This window comes from Protopterus annectens, chromosome 14.part0 (genome assembly GCF_019279795.1).
Source record: "Protopterus annectens isolate FY-2018-M chromosome 14.part0, PAN1.0, whole genome shotgun sequence".
Classification (NCBI taxonomy): Eukaryota; Metazoa; Chordata; order Ceratodontiformes; family Protopteridae; genus Protopterus; species Protopterus annectens.
The window spans coordinates 554,413,468-554,432,379 of record NC_056748.1 but is presented as its reverse complement, the minus strand read 5'-3'; the positions used below and the strand labels follow the sequence as shown (position 1 = coordinate 554,432,379).

Below are 18,912 nucleotides of genomic sequence, written 5' to 3'. Positions count from 1 at the left end.
TTTGGGTAGGTGGTATGTAGAGCGCGGTGGGGTTGGATAACTATGACGGTTCGAGATTTTGAATTTCGCTGTTTAGGGCATTCGGTGTAGTTACGGTTCGGGTAATGTGTCGATGAGTCCATATTTGCTGACTAGGACTTTCACGATTGTAATATAGACCCGATATATATATGTATGTGTGTGTGTGTGTGTGTGTGTGTGTGTGTGTGTGTGTGTGTGTGTGTGTGTGTGTATACATATATAGACACACACATATATATCTATATATATATATGTGTATGTGTATATATATATATATATATGTATGTATATATATATATATATATATATATATATATATATATATATATGTCTATGTATATATATATATATATATATATATATGTGTGTGTGTGTGTGTATATATATGTGTGTGTGTGTGTGTGTGTGTATATATCTATATATATATGTGTGTGTATATATCTATATCTATGTATATATATATATATATATATATATATATATATATATATATATATTGTTAGAAGAATATGTATTAATATATATGTTTAGTGCTTATTAGAAGCTAAAAGGGTTAACACATTTCATTCTATTTTTTGTGTAGTTTGCAAATCCATATGCAGTGAACATATATATATATATATATATATATATATATATATATATATATATATATATATGGGTCCCCTTTACATTACCGAAACGACACTTCACCGACACGCAGAAGACCGAGACGAAACGACCGACAAGCAAGTTGATCGAAAAGGTGATTTGCCAACAGCCAAAAGACCGACAAGGGTAACGTGTGAGCGCGACTCGGTAAGTGTGCGATAGTGACGGAGTTAAGAGCAGTCAGGTAAGTGTGCGATATTGTGGGATTTTGGGTTAGGGTGTGGGAAAGGTGAGTGCATGGTAGTGTCGGAGTTAGGGTTCGGGTAAGATAAGTGTGTGATAGTGACGGACTGTAGTTTAGGGACGGGTTAAGTGAGTTAGGTTTAGAGTGCGGGTAGGGTGAGTGTGCGATAGTGACGGGCTTTATGTTTTAGGGTGGGTTAAGTGAGTTAGGGTTAGGGTGCAGGTAGGTTAAGTGTGCGATAGTGACAGTCTTTAGGTGTAGGGGTGGGTTAAGTGAGTTAGGGTTAGAGTGTGGGTAGGGTAACTGTGTGGTAGTGTCGGACCTCAGGGTTAGGGTTTGGGTTAGGGTTAGTGGATATGTCATTGTGTGTCATGTGTAGTTTACGTTGTTTGTGTCAGTGTAATTGTGTTCGGTTTTGTGAGTTGTCGGTGTTGTGTGGTTTCGGTTATTTGGGGTCGGTGTTTTGTGTGTCGGTGAAGTGTCGTTTCGGTAATGTAAAGTAGACCCATATATATATATATATATATATATATATATATATATATATATATATATATATATATATATATATATATATATATATATATATAATATATACTAGCTGTAATTAATAGCTTCTATCTACCCATACATCATTTACTCTTCAGTAACAGATGGGAAAATAAAAAGAAAAAACAATTGCAATTTTATTTCATTCTCCTGCATGTAACATCAATGGTCTCAAGCCTTCAAAAAGTAGCCACTGACTAGCAGCGGTGTCCTGCAAATGTCAGTGGTGGAAAAGGTGTTCCTCCATTGTTGTAATTTGTAGTTTTTGAGACCCATGTACAAGGAACAAAAGGAAGTATTTGTAACTAGAATAAGCTAGAAAATGTTACAGAGCACCAAGCTGGATGGCAGACAAGAAGAAAAGATAAAAAACAATTTCATGAAACCATGTATGAAACAGTGGCAATCATCACATCTGCTTGTATCCATCAGATGGTACCTAGAGGGTGGTATAAACCAAGTTCCTCCTGTAACAGATAGTACTGCATTTTATTTATTTGTCATACATTGTTTAAGATATTACTGCATTTTATTTATTTGTTTCATTGAATACTGTGGTCTCCATCTCTCTGCAGTTAGCCTACTAGAACTGTAAAAAGTGTAGCCATCTGGGTTCATTGGAGATTTGTTCTCTTCTTTTGACATTCTGTGTTAACTCAGCCTAGAAGGTTTCTCTTTGCCTTATAATCAGTGTTAGTCACATCTCTGTGTATTTATTTCTGCTGAACATCTGAGTACCTCAGGGTTCAGTCCTGGGACCGCTCTTGTTTGGCATCTACTTCTCTGAAGTCCAGGCCAACGCTAAGGGACTCTGGCTAACAAAGTTCGCAGATGACTGCAAACTGGGAGCCATTATTGAATGCCCAAATTATGTGAATATTCTACAAAAGTGCCTTACAGAAACAGATGCTTGGTGCCAGAGCCATGGCCTCAAGCTTAATGCCAAGAAATGTATAGTTATCTCCTCTGGGAAAAAACATATACCCATGAATTACCACATAGGTGGCAGTACACTAAACACCGAAAGTGTGATGAGAGACAGTGGTCTCACCTTTGATAACCACATTGCCACAACAGTGAGGAAATCACTAAGGGCTTTTCATCCAGAAAAAAGGAGGTCATTGTCCCACTGTACTCATCCCTCATTAGACCCATTTTAGAGTACAACGCCCTGTTTGGTATGTACCTCACAAGACATCTGCAACAGCTGGAAAGGCCACAGAAATACCTCACTAAAGGAATCACGGGCCTAAAGCAGATGGCCTATGCTGACCATCTAAAAAAACTCCAGCCATACTCTGTGGCATATCATCTACTCAGAGGTGATCTCTGCTTAACATACAAGGCCATGTCAAACCCTGAGCTACTGGACATGCTCCACTTAAAGAAATCCCAATCCCTCAGAGCCACACGCTCCAGGGATCTAAATCTTGTCATCACAATGAACAAAACATGCTGGAGGGATAGGCTCCTGACCCAGAGACTCCCATACTCTGGAATAGACTGCCCATACATGTCAAGCAGAGCACCTCATTGGTCCTCTTCAAAAGGAACCTTGACGATTGGATAGGAGATAGGAAATTCACCCCGGGGATCACGTCAGTCACCCTGCTAGACAGGGGTCCAGGGAAGTAAATATTGTGGGAAGAAATATCCAGTGAATTGTTATGGGTAGGCTTGTATAGGCCCTAGGGCCGATAGCCTAGTACAAACCTATGAACCTATGAACCTATATGGTATATAGGAAACTTGTCAAAGTTGTCAGCTACATTTTGGCAATATGCTAGAAACTAAGAATTACAGAATTGTTTATTACTTCATATTTTACTTCACACATCACACCACTAACATTGTATAATTTTGTGCTCTTGGTACCACTGTCTCTGATACAGCCATGGAAGTAATTATACCTTTGTTAAATAGCATCTCTGCTTGCATAAGTGTGTCTCTGATACAGCCGTGGAAGTAATTAGACCTTTGTTAAATAGCATCTCTGTTTGCATAAGTGTGGGATGTTGTTTTTTCATACTGTTTTCTCTGTCATCCAAGTTCTTCCACTCATCAAGTGCTGCCACTTGCCCTCCCCCATCTTTACCTCAGTGTAGGTATGATAGATTATGCTGTGAAAGGGCATGTTTTTTTTTTACTTTGTCTTATTTCCCCCATGAGCTCAAGAACCCATCAGACGATATTGCACAGTATTGTTTTAACTTGGGTGTGGATATTTCTCACTTTCATACAGAGGTTGCTGCCATACACCCATGTGTTTCTGCCCTAATGGATAGATCAAGGAAAAAGTGTTTCCATCTGAGCAGGTATAGTCTCTCACCCCTCATAATCCTTCCATTTGGCTGGCCCTCTGGCACCTGAGTGACTATTCAAACCTAGGTCTCCAACAACACAATACAATGTCCTGCTTCTGTGTCACTGGACTAACCAGAAATCTGTATTTCTAATAAAAGATACACACTACAGTAACCACTCAGAATGCTAGCTAGAAAATTCAGTTACATGGTCATGTGGTAGCATAACCCTCATCCCTCTCCCTGCACATATATACAGACACACATCTAAAATATGTACACAGCTCTCCAAGTGTTGGTAATTCACACTTATTAAATGGAGGTATAATTTCAACAACTGTCTCTTCCCCAGCAACTGAAAAAAACTAGGTATTTCCATAAGCAGTCTTTCTACCATGCAAGTAATGCACAAATCTGCAGTGTAGCCTTAGTATGGAGAGATACTAATATATTTTAATCTAAGTAAGCTATAATGTTTTAAGGTTCTTATATGTGTCCTTGAGTTGACACCAGACAAATGTATATCTTGATGAAACAAACCAGTTAAAGCCTTGACAGTATGATTTTTTTTCCACAGGGAAAATCTCTCCTGCACCCACTATTTGGGTGTGAAAGGGGTGGGATGCTTCACCTCCACACCACCAGTGCTTAAGTATATTATCTTCATGACCATATAATCATGAAGAAAATAAAATTCAAAAATACTTTGAATCACTGCACACAAAGTGTACCACATCAACCATGATTTCCTCTAAGAAACAGCAGTTGGCGGTTTGCATAAAAGGGAATTACACTTAATGAGTAGAATCCTTTTGCAGTTCATGCATGACCAGAGGTTAGGAAGCTGTTTCTCAGATATGCTCAGGAAAAATTTAGTGATTTTAGTATAAAACATACATGTGGTTATACTCTTGAAACCACTCTGTAGTTCCTTTAGTAAAAACGTACATGGTTATTTTATTCTAATGTCTTGGGCATAGGTTAATATTACCCCAGTATGCAAAACAGGTCATATAGCTGATGTTAACATGTACAGTCCAATAAGTCAGAAAGACCTACTATCTAAGTGTCCGAAACAGCTCTTAAACAGCTTCTAGTTAGGATCATAAATGAACATGCATTCCATCAATGGATATTGTAAGTTTGATCATGGAGCACGTCTTCACAGACCACCTATATGTAATGTATTGGGTGAATAAAAGATAATATAGCAGTAATACTAAAATGCTTGTATATGGGGGCGTTTTTGGACATGTCCTACATTGCCCTACCTACCATAAAAAATAAACATGTCAGACATTTTTGTACTTTGGGAAAAGTTATACAATGATGTTAGAGAACTGTAGAATGATCCATAATCAAAGGTACAATTCACCAGTTAACATACATGCATGACAAATATATTTTGTATTACCAGCTTCACAGAATATTGTGATGCTTTCGGAGTGGCAATGGATCAAGGGGTACAGAGTTCATCTGCGTAATTATACATGACAAAGGCATTTAGCATAACTCCTGAGTTGGTTCTATAGTATTTTTCTCATCGGCCCCATTAACATTAGCCTGTACATAAATAAATGGGTAAAGCCACTGTAATTTATCAGGAAAACTCTTAATCTGTCTCTTTCATTTAGACAAATATGACTTTCTTTTCTGGCCTGCTGGATACTATGTACAACTTCCAAGCAAAACAATTTCTTGCATAGTGCTGGAATAACATTAGCGAAACTGTCAAATGAACACAGTGAAAAGAGGTTTGAAGGACCCTGCCATTGTGTTGTAAGAGCATATCCTTTCTGAGAAGCAAGCATAAGGACCAGACCATACTCTGTAACAGAATGGAGAACAGTAGTTGTCCAGACCAATAAAGGACCATCAAGATACTCTTGATTTCTCCTCTTCTTGGCTTTAATGTGTGTTGCACTTAATTTAAAATCATTTTTTTCTCTTAAAACTGCATTTTACCTGTCTTTGGCCTAGCACTCAAGTGTGGGGTCATTTATTGAACTGTTGTGATTATTTTGCTGCTTGTGTATCTCTGCTACCTTTAAACTAAAACAAAAAAGAAAAAAAAACAAAAAAAATCTTGCTTTTTTCCCACTTTCTGAAATTTAAGAAAGTTCAGTTACAGATTTGCTGTTCTGAACTGTTTGTAAGTTTCTTGGAGGCCATTGCTTGCTTGGACTAAAGGGAAGTCTCTGTGTTCACCAGTGGCAGTGGTTAACACTGAACAGCCTGCCTGTCCCTGTAAGAGTGGTTACTGCCTAGAAGCTGTAGTTTTAAAGGCCATTTTGGGTCAATTCTAAACTCCTTGATCTCTATCTCTTAAAACCCTGCTGCCTCGTGGTTTTGGTGTCTTTCCAGGCTTGTTAGTTGTTGCTGAAGCACCTACCAAGGGGAGAAAATGCTGAGAGGAGAAAGGAGCCACTTTTGAGATTTTAAGTATTTTCTTCTGCTTTTTTGTTAAGAATTACTGCTTTGCCGCCTACTTTTTGGTGTTTTCCAGCTTGCTAAAGTTTATATCTGTATTAGAAACAGTATTTAGAACACATCTAGAGCCTGTTTACTGCATTTCCTGTGTTGTGCTTAATTTAAAATCGTTTTTTTCTCTTAAAACTGCATTTTACCTGACTTTGGCCTAGCACTCAAGTATGGGGTCATTTATTGCACTGTTGTGATTATTTTGCTACTTGTGTATCTCTGCTGCCTTTAAACTAAAACAAAAAACAAAACAAAAAAAAAAAATCTTGCTTTTTTCCCACTTTCTGAAATTTAAGAAAGTTCAGTTACAGATTTGCTGTTCTGAACTGTTTGTAAGTTTCTTGGAGGCCAGTGCTTGCTTGGACTAAAGGGAAGTCTCTGTGTTCACCAGTGGCAGTGGTTAACACTGAACAGCCTGCCTGTCCCTGTAGGAGTGGTTACTGCCTAGAAGCAGTAGTTTTATTGGCCATTTTGGGTCAATTCTAAACTCCTTGATCTCTATCTCTTAAAACCCTGCAACCCTCTTTTGGCGTGGTCTTGCACACAGAGCAGCGTTGGGCAGCGCCGCTTAAACATGCTTAAACATGCTTAAACTATTCCTGGCTCCACAAAGTGTACTCTTCACTTTTTCCCTTAGAACTGCTCTAAATCTCAAATTAAGCACTCTGTTCTCATTCTAAAGCCCTGCACTTGCTCGTATAAGTAATCTCATAGGTAAACACAAACTAAAGCACTACATCCTCTTATACTCCTTCAAAGCACTTGCTCCCTATTGTTTTTTTCTCATCAGTCAATCAGTAGTTCCCTATATTATTCAGGCATGCCCAAAAGTCAGTTTCGAGTTTACTCTCCAGTCCAGCTGGTGAATCTGGGAATCTTGAGACAATGTTACAACTGCCTTATGTATACAGACCACCCTCTCCTCCTCCCAGCAAGCTCAAATATATGTGAGAGATGCAACTATATAGCCAAACTGGAGTCTAAGCTCTCTCAACCCAGTACTGGTACAGCCTGTCAGGAGGAGAAGGTAACTACACACACCACAAATCCAGTCTCACATAGACCTATCGCATCAGCAAACCAAACACATAAACACACAAAAACATACTCGGTGGCTCTAAATAAAAATCTGCCTAAGCAGCAGAGACCACCAAAGCAGACATCCAAGCAATACCTACCAGGAAACAATATCCACGTAGCACAAAGCTCACAAAGTCAGTGTGCCACACAGTCACAGCCCTTAAGGCTAAACAACACACCTAATACACTTGTAATAGGTGACTCTATTGTCAGACACACTGATGTCCCACTCACCAGGTTGAACAAGGAGAAGGTCACTGTAAGCTGCCTATCGGGTGCCAGGATCCGCCACATAACACAAGCACTCGGGTCACTCCAAAGCAAGTACAAGTATGACTCCATCATTGTCCATGCTGGTGTGAATGACCTGAGATGTACCTTCCTGGACTACATGAAACAAGATGTACAGGAGCTCTTTGATCATGTAGCCCAGGCCGGTATGACCCTGACCTTGAGTAGCATCTTACCCTCACCAAGAATGATTGCACAGTATAAAGACAAAATGATCAATTTTAACAATTGGCTAAAGTATTGGTGTCATTCAAAGGGGATCCAGTGTCTGTCAGCCTGGGATGACATGCTCGACAAGCCACGTTGCTTCACTAGGGATGGCTTGCACCTGTCATCCCTGGGTTTTCAAATACTGGCTAAGGCTTTTGCCTCCCTCATAGAGCGTTTTTCAGGCAAGGCTCAAAAGACAAACCCACCCCCATAGACAACACAAAGAAAAACAATCTAAGGGTAATGCTGCTCAACACCAGAAGTCTAAACCTCAAGATGCATGCACTCGAGACTCTCCTCGGTATGGAGAATTTCGATATCTGTGCAGTAACAGAAACCTGGTTCAAGGCTCCCGAGAGCACCCCAGCACTACCAGGCTATACTTCATACCATGCTTTCCGGCCCCAAAACTCGGACTGAACCACAAAAGGAGGGGGAGTATCCATATTTATCAAAGATACCCAGACCTCCAGGCTAGTGGCACTGCACAAAGCTTCGGAGACCATCCATGTGCAACTAACATTGGGCAAAACTGCCTTTCAGTTTGTAGCCTGCTACAGACCACCCTCCCAAACACAGGAACCTCACTTGGCTTTCCTGAGAACATTGGAGAATATGAAGGTCTCTCCAAACACTATTATATTGGGTGACTTCAACTACCCAAACATCGATTGGGAAAACTACTCAAGCCCAAACACCCTCGCCCAACAGTTCCTATAATTTATAAACTCAAATGCTATGGAACAACTGGTCACCACTCCCACAAGAGGGGAAAACATACTGGATCTGGTCATCACCAACATGGGGTCACTATGTTCCACACCAGAGGTATACCCCTCATTGGTAAGATCAGACCATAAACATATCTCACTGGACATCCATAGTCCATCCCCACCCCTAGCCAAGGAAACCACGGTGAAGAACTTCTGAAAAGCAAACTTCACACTTCTCAAAACTGAGGTGGAATCCTTCAAAGCCCCCAGGCCAGTGGACAATACGGCCCAAAATGCAGAATCCTTTACAAAAGCATTCTATGGACACCTACAAGAATGCATGGAGCATGCTATCCCAAATAAAACCAAGACTCACTCCTCCAAAGGCAGGAGACCTGCCTGGTGGACCCCAGCCATAAATAAGCTATACAACAGAAGGAGAAAGCTACTACATGACAAAGCAAAATCCCAAAAGGGGAAGGCGTCACTGATCAGTACTAGCAAGAAACTACGATCCCTCATGAAATCTTCTAAGGCCAGCTTTGAAAGAAAAATTGCACAAGACACTAAAGATAATCACAAGGCCTTCTTTAGTTATGTCAGAAACCTGGGAGGCAACTCCCAGATATGCCCTAAGTTAGTGCAAAATGACAAAAAATTCACTGAACCCACAGACATTGCCAACATCCTGGCAGAAAAGTTCAGTGCAAACTTCTCCCCCCCTTCCCCCCCAAAAGAGCAAATGTCCATCCCAACAGAGTGTAGCCTTCCTGAGATCACAGATGCACAGGTGAGAGCTGGCCTCTCCAAAGCTAAAAACACAGCATCAATGGGACCAGACGGTGTCCCGGGCTGCATCTTGCACGAGCTCCAAGAAGAACTAAACCCTCATATAAAGTCACTATTCAATCTCAGCCTTACTACAGGATATATTCCCAAGGAATGGCGTACCAGCAACAGTGGTCCCACTCCACAAAGGTGGTGCCACAACAGACCCTGGAAACTATCGCCCTATAAGCCTGACTAGCCTGGTCTGCAAAGCTATGGAACGTATCATCATGGAAATCATAAACAAAGACATTGGGAACCTTCGGACACTGGATCCTACCCAACTCAGCTTTGTTAAGGGCAGATCTTGCCTCTTGAACCTGGTCGACTTCTTTGAAACAGTTACCAAAGCCATAGATGAAGGGAAATAGTCCACACAGCCTACCTGGACCTCGCAAAGGCCTTTGACACAATACCCGACTCGGGCATCATAAATAAGCTCACCAGCTTAAATATCAACCCCTATGTCACAAGATGGGTTGCAAACTGGCTCAGGGATAGAACCCACATGGTCAGAATAGCAGGTGCCATGTCAGACTCTAAACCAGTTACAAGTGGTGTCCCACAAGGCTCAGTCCTGGGACCTCTCTTGTTTGGTATATATTTCTCCGAGGTACAGGCTAACACGGGTGGACTATGGCTGACCAAGTTCGCAGATGACTGCAAACTGGGTGCTATAATCGACTCTCTGATTGACATAAGCATCCTCCAAAAGGATCTCACAGAGACGGATAACTGGTGCCAGAGTCATGGCCTAAAGCTAAATGCCAAAAAGTGCATAGTCATCCCCTTTGGAAAAAACAAAGTACCCACAAATTACCACATAGGTGGTAATCCATTAAGTATGGAAGAAGTAATTAGGGACTTGGGGACCCAAGTAGATAGCAATCTCTCCTTTGACAATCATGTTGTCAAAGTGGTTAGAAAGACCTTCTATATAGCCCACCTTATCATGAAAGGGTTCACATCTAGATCAAGAGAGGTCATTGTGCCCCTCTACTCATCACTTATCAGGCCCATAATTGAGTACAATGCCCCGTTTGAAATGTACCTTACCCGACACCTTCAGCAACTGGAAAGACCCCAAAAGTATCTCACCAAGAGGATCAAGGGGCTCAAACAGATGCCCTATGCAGTTTGGCTAAAGAAACTCCAGCTCTACTCAGTTGCATACCGCCTACTCAGCGGTGATCTGTGTCTGACGTATAAAGCCATGTCCAACCCAGAATTAATGGACATGCTTCACCTCAGGAAATCTAAATCCCTTAGAGCTACATGCTCCAGGGACCTGAACCTCAGCACAGAAATAAATAGGATATGCTGGAGGGACAGATTCATATCCCAGAGGCTCCCCTCACTCTGGAACAAAATCCCAATCCATGTCAGGCAGAGCCCTTCACTGACTCTCTTCAAGAGAAATCTTGACGAATGGATGGGAGATCGTAAGTTTACCCCTGGGATCTCTTCTGTGTCGCTGCTTGACAGAGGTACAGTGAACAAACCTTAAAAGGGCTACCTTCTGTGACCTACTATACAGAGGCACAGTCAACTAATCTAAAAGGGTGGCGAAAGCCAAACATACTCTGGCTAGGCTTATAAATGCCCTAGGGCAGATAGCCTAGTATCAACCTATGAAACTATGAACCTATGATGAATGGAAAGGAACCCATAAAGTGGGAACCATGTCGATAGTTTTGTAAAAGCATCCTTTGATTGCATCAAAACTTTGGTAAATGGCCACAGCTCTAGAATGCATAGAAATCTTTTTTCAAGACTCTCCAATCCAACATTAGAAGAGCAAACATCTTCAGGTGTGATTGTTTTTCATGATGCTGATCATCTGTTTGATTTTAGGGGTGTGCCAAGATGTGCTGATCCTTAGGACAGCTGCATAGCCCTCAGCTAAGGACTGAGAAATATAACCAGATCCCACAAAAAAAAATCTGTTACTGCCTTGTAGGACTAAGTGTGTCCATGCTTATCTGTGTACCACATGGGCATGATGTTGGCTGTCAGATTAAGAACTGCTAGAAATGGTGGTGGACATGTGTTGAAGGCCATAGGTGTAGTTGCTAGATAAAAGAGGATAACCACAAATTAGGACTAGTGTTAACCCATATGAAACATGAGAAACTTTGTGTAGGGCTTGAACATGAAAATCTTTCAGTAACCATATTTCATTACAGGTTGACCACCCACATCTACAACTGAAGGGTGACTTCAAGGAATAAAGTTTTAACATCCTAAATTTTTAAACCTTGGTATAACTCTTGAACCCTGAAAGGTCTGTAATATAAATTTTAATGCATCAACACAATAAGCCAAAATGGCTTTTGCCCTAACCTTGTGACTTCTTTAAAGGAAACTTTGGCAAAGTAAATTAATAACCTAGCTTTCCTTAGCATTAACAGTTTCCTAGCAGACACCTTAGTTGCCATAATGGTTAAGGTGTTTACCTTACAAACACAAGGTGCAAAGTCTGATTCTCACATGGAAAAACTGGCTACGCTTAAAATGACCCATGTGAGGAGATAGCCTAGTACTAATCTGTAATCTATCAGTGAACCTATCAGTTATTCCTGGAGCACTAGTGGCTTCTGATAGGAGCTGTCCATGTAATTACTTTGCCTCTAAATACAGCTTCCAATTGCCACCTCTATAAAATAATGGTACCTTCACAAAAATAAAGAATACAAACTTTCTAAAGCTCCCACAAATCTTAGCTTGTCTGCACAAAGCATTTGCACTATCACTCTTTTGTAATAGTGTACACATGCTGGTAGATCCTCTTTTTCAAAGCTTTTTTCATCTTACCAATGAAAAAGGCTGGGCATGATAAACACTGTTTACAGTATACCAGTCTTTTGGTATTACAGTCTCCTACTGGGTGGCACCAGGGTTTCAGGAATAAATGATAAGATGTCTGTTCTTGATGCACTAAAACTTCCGAATGTAATTTGTACATAATATTTGTAAACTGCTTTTTATCGTATTGCAAAAAATGCTTTTATGTGATTTTTTTTTAAGTTTATGTTTATGCTATTATGATTATGGTTAGCATTTTAATACAGTAATCTTCTTCTTTTGGCTTTTCCTGGTTAGGGGTCACCACAGGAGATCACCTGTCTGCTCATGATTGGCAGTGGAGTTTTACAGTGTCGAGTTGCCAGCCTGGCACCCAACCTTCAACAGAAGGCACACACATGCATGCACTCACACCTGGGACCAATTTAGAGTGTCCAATGCACCTACAGCATGTCTTTGGGATGTGGGAGGAAACTGGAACACCCAGAGGAAACCCACACGACCACAGGGAGAACATGCAGACTCCACACAGAAGGCACCTCAGCCAAGGATCGAACTGGAGAACCTCTTGCTGTGAGGCAGCAACGCTAAATGCTGCACCACCATGGCCACCCAGCATTTTAATACAGTAATAATGAAGGTTTTTGACTGGAGGATTTTGAACACATGATGATCAGTGGTATGTATTTAATTGATTTTTAATGGCAACTCATTTTTGTGATGAAATTCTGTGAAGTTTAGGAACAAAAGCACTACTTCTTAAATAAATTGCACTTTTATGTGCATTTCTCTGGTGACAACACTTTGGTTTTATTTTTTAAAGACTTGTGTGACACTACCAGCCCAGCTATCTGGAATTTTATAAATAATTATATGCCATTTGTGAGTATTGATATGTTTACAGAACTGTATATTATGTATTGAGCTTCAAGAATGTATCCACAGCATACCCTGCTGGAACACAGAAGATTAACTTACAAAACATCAAGAAAATAAGTTGAAATTAAGTGCTTTACAATATGTTATAAAAGTTAGTTTCAGTGCAGCAAGGAGACAGGATGTCTAGAGCTAAAAGTTTTTTTTTTCCATTGTCTTGGAGAGAAGTAACTACATTTAAAATGTAAAAAACTGTTTATTGCTTTATGATTTCCTAGCAGCTGCACATGTGAGAGATATGTATTTCTAACACAGAGATGTTAAGTTTCTGTTTAGCCTGGGAAATGAAGTCAGGTGACAAAGAGTGATGTCATCCAAGCTAACCCAGCAGTAATATTTGATATTGATTTAAGAACTCTGTCAGAGAGACTTTGCATTTTGTATTTTGCCTTGCACCTAGCAAGAACATTCACTCATCGTCACATCTGCACTTGCCTGCCTTGTAAGTAAGATTCAGGGCATAGTATATCTTTTAGATATAGATAAGAATGTACTAAAGGTTAGTTTAGATGTTTTCTGTATTTATTTGAGACTGTCCTGCAATGTTGTTTTAAAATATGTCCTATGATTTTGAACTCTGAACTGTGTTTGAGTATTGTCTTGTTCTTTTATTATTTATTATTAAATATATTTCAACCTATCTTTATGGCTGATATTTGTGATCTATTTGGTGACACTGTACAGGCCACTCCTAAATAGCCTTGCAAGTCTTGGTCAAAACTACCATTTGGATAATAGTAACATTACACAGTAGGATTGGACACCCTTTGTAAGGGCCTTATAATAGCTGATAAAGAGTTGGCTGGTGCAGTGATAACTACCTTATAGGCTGGGCAGAAAGGGCATAGCTAGTAAACCTGTGCCAGCCTTTCCCAGGTGTGTGTGTGTGTGTGTGTGTGTGTGTGTGTGTGTGTGTGTGTGTGTGTGTGTGTGTGTGTGTGTGTGTGTGTATAAATCAAATCTCAAAGTGTGTGTGTGTCAGTTACGTGGGAAGGGACGCAAAGCACTGGTTGGACAGAGAGGGTGCTGGAGGTTTTGGCTTGACCACTTGGCTGAGATCATAATCCTATAGCTGTGCCAGTGGGGAGTCTTATTGGGGAGCTGGCGAAAGAGGGAGAAACCAGCCCCAGAATGACTGTGATTTCTGATTACTCTTAAGGGAAATTCCACTTTACTGTGTGTGTACTTCTCATCCTTCCATTGTGTACATCCCTCACTGTTGCTAGTGGTGAGGATTGAGGCTCCTTGATTACTGGGCCAGTGCAGGGGCATCACAACTTGTGTTGTGTGAACCTTAAACAGTTATAAAGTGACATTCAGAACTTCTAGACAGCATTATCATAGGCTGAGATCTATAATATGCCATTGAATGTATAGTGTAGTGTAGTATAGTATACTATAGTGCAGTACAGTATCGTATAATATGGCAGCTGTCTAATGAAATTCCATTGGATCTGTTATCAGGTCACAGAGCAACAATCACAGTCCACCGGAATCACTCAACAAACTTGTAAAATATTTTGTTTTCTAGGACAAATCCCCCAGTGTCCCCCATACCCCCTGCTAATTATATACACTAACTCCAAGATGACATAATATTAGTGAAAGGGCATATTCCCTGAAAAGTGTGCAGTCTCACGCATCTGTTTCCCATCTGCTTGGGACAAAACAGATGTCAACCAAAACACAATTTGAATAAATTCATCACACACACACACACACACACACACACACACACACACACACACACACACACACACACACACACACACACACTCATTCACACACACAAAACAGAAATTACCAAAATAGTGAAGTCTTGAGGTTTCCTGGATAACCCCCAAAACTGCACATTAGTGATTAGCATTTAGTTTAGCATTTATTATGTTACTAATGTAGTGCTATTTAGCCTGGTACCCTTTGGTACTCTTGTTTCACAACTGGTGTGAATTCTGTAATGCACAATTCTAATGTAACATATTTTTCATAGTACCTGGGTAACTGGAACGGAATCAGACATTACCTAATGCAGTTCTGCAATCCCCTAAATACACTAGCTTCTGTCTAGCATGCTGTAAGTACTCTGTCATTCCATATTATCACTATACAGAGTAACAGCTACATCTTAGAAATATAAAAATATTTACCTAGTTTTAGCCTGTGCTACCAGTGTGCAATTTGTCTATTGCTGAAAAGTAACAAGCAGGACCAAAATAGATTTTAGGCCTCTTTCAGTACAAATGGTGCCCCTCTGTATGAGTGTCTTTATTTTTCTGTCTAAATACCAGTCTAGAAGTGTACTTATCTTAAGCAGACACAGCAAACCATAATTCTGAATTCTTTCCAAGACAATGTACCGCTTGGCCAAGCTAAAGTCTCTCACAAAAAAGAGCAGATTTTTTAACTCCAGTATTCTTACTCATCCATGTATGCGAATCATGATCAAGGTACCACCAATGATTCAATCTATAGGGTGGGAGGTTGGCATAATGGTTAAGCTGTTTACCTTGCAGACACAAGGTGCTGGGTTTGATTCTTACATTAGGTAACTGGCTAGGCTTAAAATGGCTCACAAGGGCAATTAGCCTAGTACTAATGAACTGAACTGATTGACTGACTGATCTGTTTTATACGGGAAAGAGGAAGATAATGAAAACATTACAACGGTTATTCTTTTCATTGTTGTGTACTACCTTCTGTTCCATCTGGTTCAGCTTGCTCTTCCCGTGGCCTCTGCTTAAACTTCAGGTTCCCAAAATGCATTACTGCACCTGTCAGTTTATAGATGCTAGCCTTTTCCTCTGGGATGAAACCAAGGATGTCAATTGCACTCTGTGTAAATGTAAGAAAAAATGCTGTTAGTGTGTTTACTGGCTGATACAGCTACATATCTTCACTACCAATTCTTACACAAACACTCTAATATAGATAAAATGTAATCTTAGTGAATTAATATTTCATCAGATATTAATTGTTTAACATGATTGTGGTATTACTTGCATACAGACTGCTACGACTGTAATAGTACATAAGTACCACTATATGCAGAGATTCCCCCAGGGTCGGACATTCTTATAACATTTATTGCTGTGCAATTAATGCATGCAAGGGAACTTCTAAACTTGCAGAACTTTTATTTCCTTGGCTTGTGGTTCAAGTATCAGAAAGTATCTAATTTGCTATACTTTGTGTCTTCATTTATATGACAGTTGCATACAAATTTTCATCTGCATTACCCAACCCACTAGAAATGCATAGACACACATACACATATTCAGATTCATCACATTGCCAACAGAAAAATGCCACACTTCTTAGAAAATGACATTCGGTCTTTGACTGAAGCTGCAGTATTCTGAATTGACTGAACAAAAAAAATCTGGCTTTTGATTTATGTGTGACGACACATCACAGAGATGCTAGAATGTTAAATTAGTACCAGGGTAGCCCAACAAAGGAGAGCCAGGAGCACCCCATAGCATTTTTAGATCTTATCTTACATGGATGAACAAATAAGTGAAAAAACACAAAGACTATATGCACATGGGGTGGGCATCTAGAATTCTAGTTTCCTCAAAAGCTAGTACTTATGTGGAAAAACAGGAATTTTACAATTCACAGCTACAAATACCCCTTGATAAAACAATTTTGTTATACTTAGCTTTCTGATTTGCATTCATCTCATTCAGTATAGTATGTAACATCTTGGTATATAGTACCACAGTCAGACACTATAAAACATTGACTCAGAGGATGAAATGAAATGTAAGCATTTTTTCTGGGGATGGCACAAGCCACTTGGACTCATATGTGGGGTCATAGCACTGTCTCTGCAGATGTGTACTACAAGAGTGAGCAGCCTTCACAAAAACATCTCCAATCTCAGAAGCAGAACACCCACAATGGTCTGCTTAACTGAATCTTCATTTTGCAGGATGTGATGAAATTATATACTTCTTCCTGATATATTTTACCTGATGTCTGCTTGTCTGTGGCAGAGCTATAGAGAGACGATGTCTTGAGCAACCAGGCATAGCATGTCCAGCAGTTGTGGCAGCTAAAACTGTCAGCCTCCACAAATATGAAATCCTACAGGTAAATCTGTAGCACAGCACTTAAACATCTATAGTATGAAAATATAGCCAATGATTTGTAATTTGTTACTATACGGGAATTTCTAGGTTCTTAATTTTTTTTAAACCATCCTTTCTTCATATCAAATCAGATTAGTTAGAGCTACTGTACTTACATCTGTTGCCATTAATTCCTCTTTGTCATCAATACTAGGCACTGTAATTTCACCTTGGCTGACGAATGGATAGTCATATGGGTTAGTTGTAATCAGAAGAAGCTCTGCAAATATAGTTTTGAAAATTAAATAAATGTGAATGGCTGTCTCTTTTCAAGCATAGGGAATGAAAAAAAAAAAACTTAAAGCAAACAGCAGTTAATATTGATTTTGAAGTTACCTATCAGCTCTGGCTTATGATTACTTGTAATCTGGTAGAAGATGTGGTAGCTTCTTTCTGCGGACAGCTGGAATGTTACTCTAGATTTTTCTAGAAGATCTGTTAGAACAAAAATTTTGAAAATAAAACACTTTATTTTTTCATTGTTAAATGTACAACAATAATTTAAGCTGTTGTTTTATGTTAACAACTTACAGGCTTCAATATCTGCAGATGCCAGCTTTCCTGTAGTTCCAAAGTGTATTCGGATAAATTTACCCTTAAGGAGAACAAATTGCAAACATATGACACTGTTAGCTAACCTATTAAATACCATTAACTAACACACCAACGCTTAATACTCTTGTTATTTACAGCATTAAATAATACTGATTAGCACATTAACTACAGGCATCAGTTTTACAGATCAGGTAGGCTTGCACTTAGTCTGTCTTAATAAATTCAGGATTCTGAATACTTTGGGTCAGATTCAGTAACACCTACACTAAGTGGACACCATTCTGAGTGAATAGACAACAGAAGCATAACTCACACCTTTTTCCTCTTAATTTTAGTTTTCCTACTGATTTTCTTTCAGCCTTAAATATTGAGGGGGGTACATAAAGGTTACCACAAAGTGTAGGCTACATGTACACTTAAGAGTGAATAGACAGCACAAAAACGTGGTAGGGATTTTGTTGAATACAGATCATGTACACTTAATGTACACTTAGTGACGACACTTACTAAATCTGGCCCAATTTGTTTTCTTTTTTATAGGTAAATGCTTAAAATCTTAATTACGTGCCTTTAATAAACACAGTCCTAACCCTTGTATAAGCTGTAGTTGCTGTCTGTAGCGCTGGCCTAATTACACTCACTTTTCTGGGGTTGTTTTGGCTCTCTGTAACTGACCACTGGCAAATTCACATATCCTATCCTTGCTTACTGGATCAACAATAGCCTTCCCTGGGCTAATCCCAACACATATCCGGTGCCAATAAGGAGATCAAGTATCCTGAGGCAGCATTACACTGCTGTTTGGGAATCTTTTTCCCTTTGTATACCCTAACTCCCCACCCCACATTTGCTATTCTAACATCATGGGACAGATGGAACCCACACTGTAAAAGTAGCCGACTCCAAATCCAGCTCTAGACAAGTGACAAGTGGAGTACCTCGGTGTCAGTCCTGAGACCACTCTTGTTTGGCATCTACTTCTCTGAAGTACAGGCCAACACTGAGGGACTCTGACTAACAAAGTTCACAGATGACTGCAAACTGGGAGCCATTATTGAATCCCTAAATGATGTGGATACTCTACAAAAGAGCCTTACAGAAACAGCTGCTTGGTGCCAGAGCCATCGGCTCAAGCTCAATGCCAAGAAATGTATAGTTATCCCCTTTGGGAA

The 18,912-nt window shown here is 39.8% G+C and overlaps 1 protein-coding gene across 1 annotated transcript in view; it reads right to left on the bottom strand.

Annotated features, from left to right (window-relative positions):
* Positions 1 to 18,912, bottom strand: part of LOC122789096 (myosin-4-like) — a 232,205-nt gene that overhangs the window by 145,848 nt on the left and 67,445 nt on the right. The window contains exons 9-12 of the mRNA XM_044056296.1: positions 17,717 to 17,780; positions 17,522 to 17,620; positions 17,302 to 17,405; positions 15,746 to 15,884 (exon numbers count right to left, since the gene is read on the bottom strand). Coding sequence (XP_043912231.1) covers positions 15,746 to 15,884; positions 17,302 to 17,405; positions 17,522 to 17,620; positions 17,717 to 17,780 — 406 coding nt within the window. The remainder of the gene's footprint in view (positions 1 to 15,745; positions 15,885 to 17,301; positions 17,406 to 17,521; positions 17,621 to 17,716; positions 17,781 to 18,912) is intronic.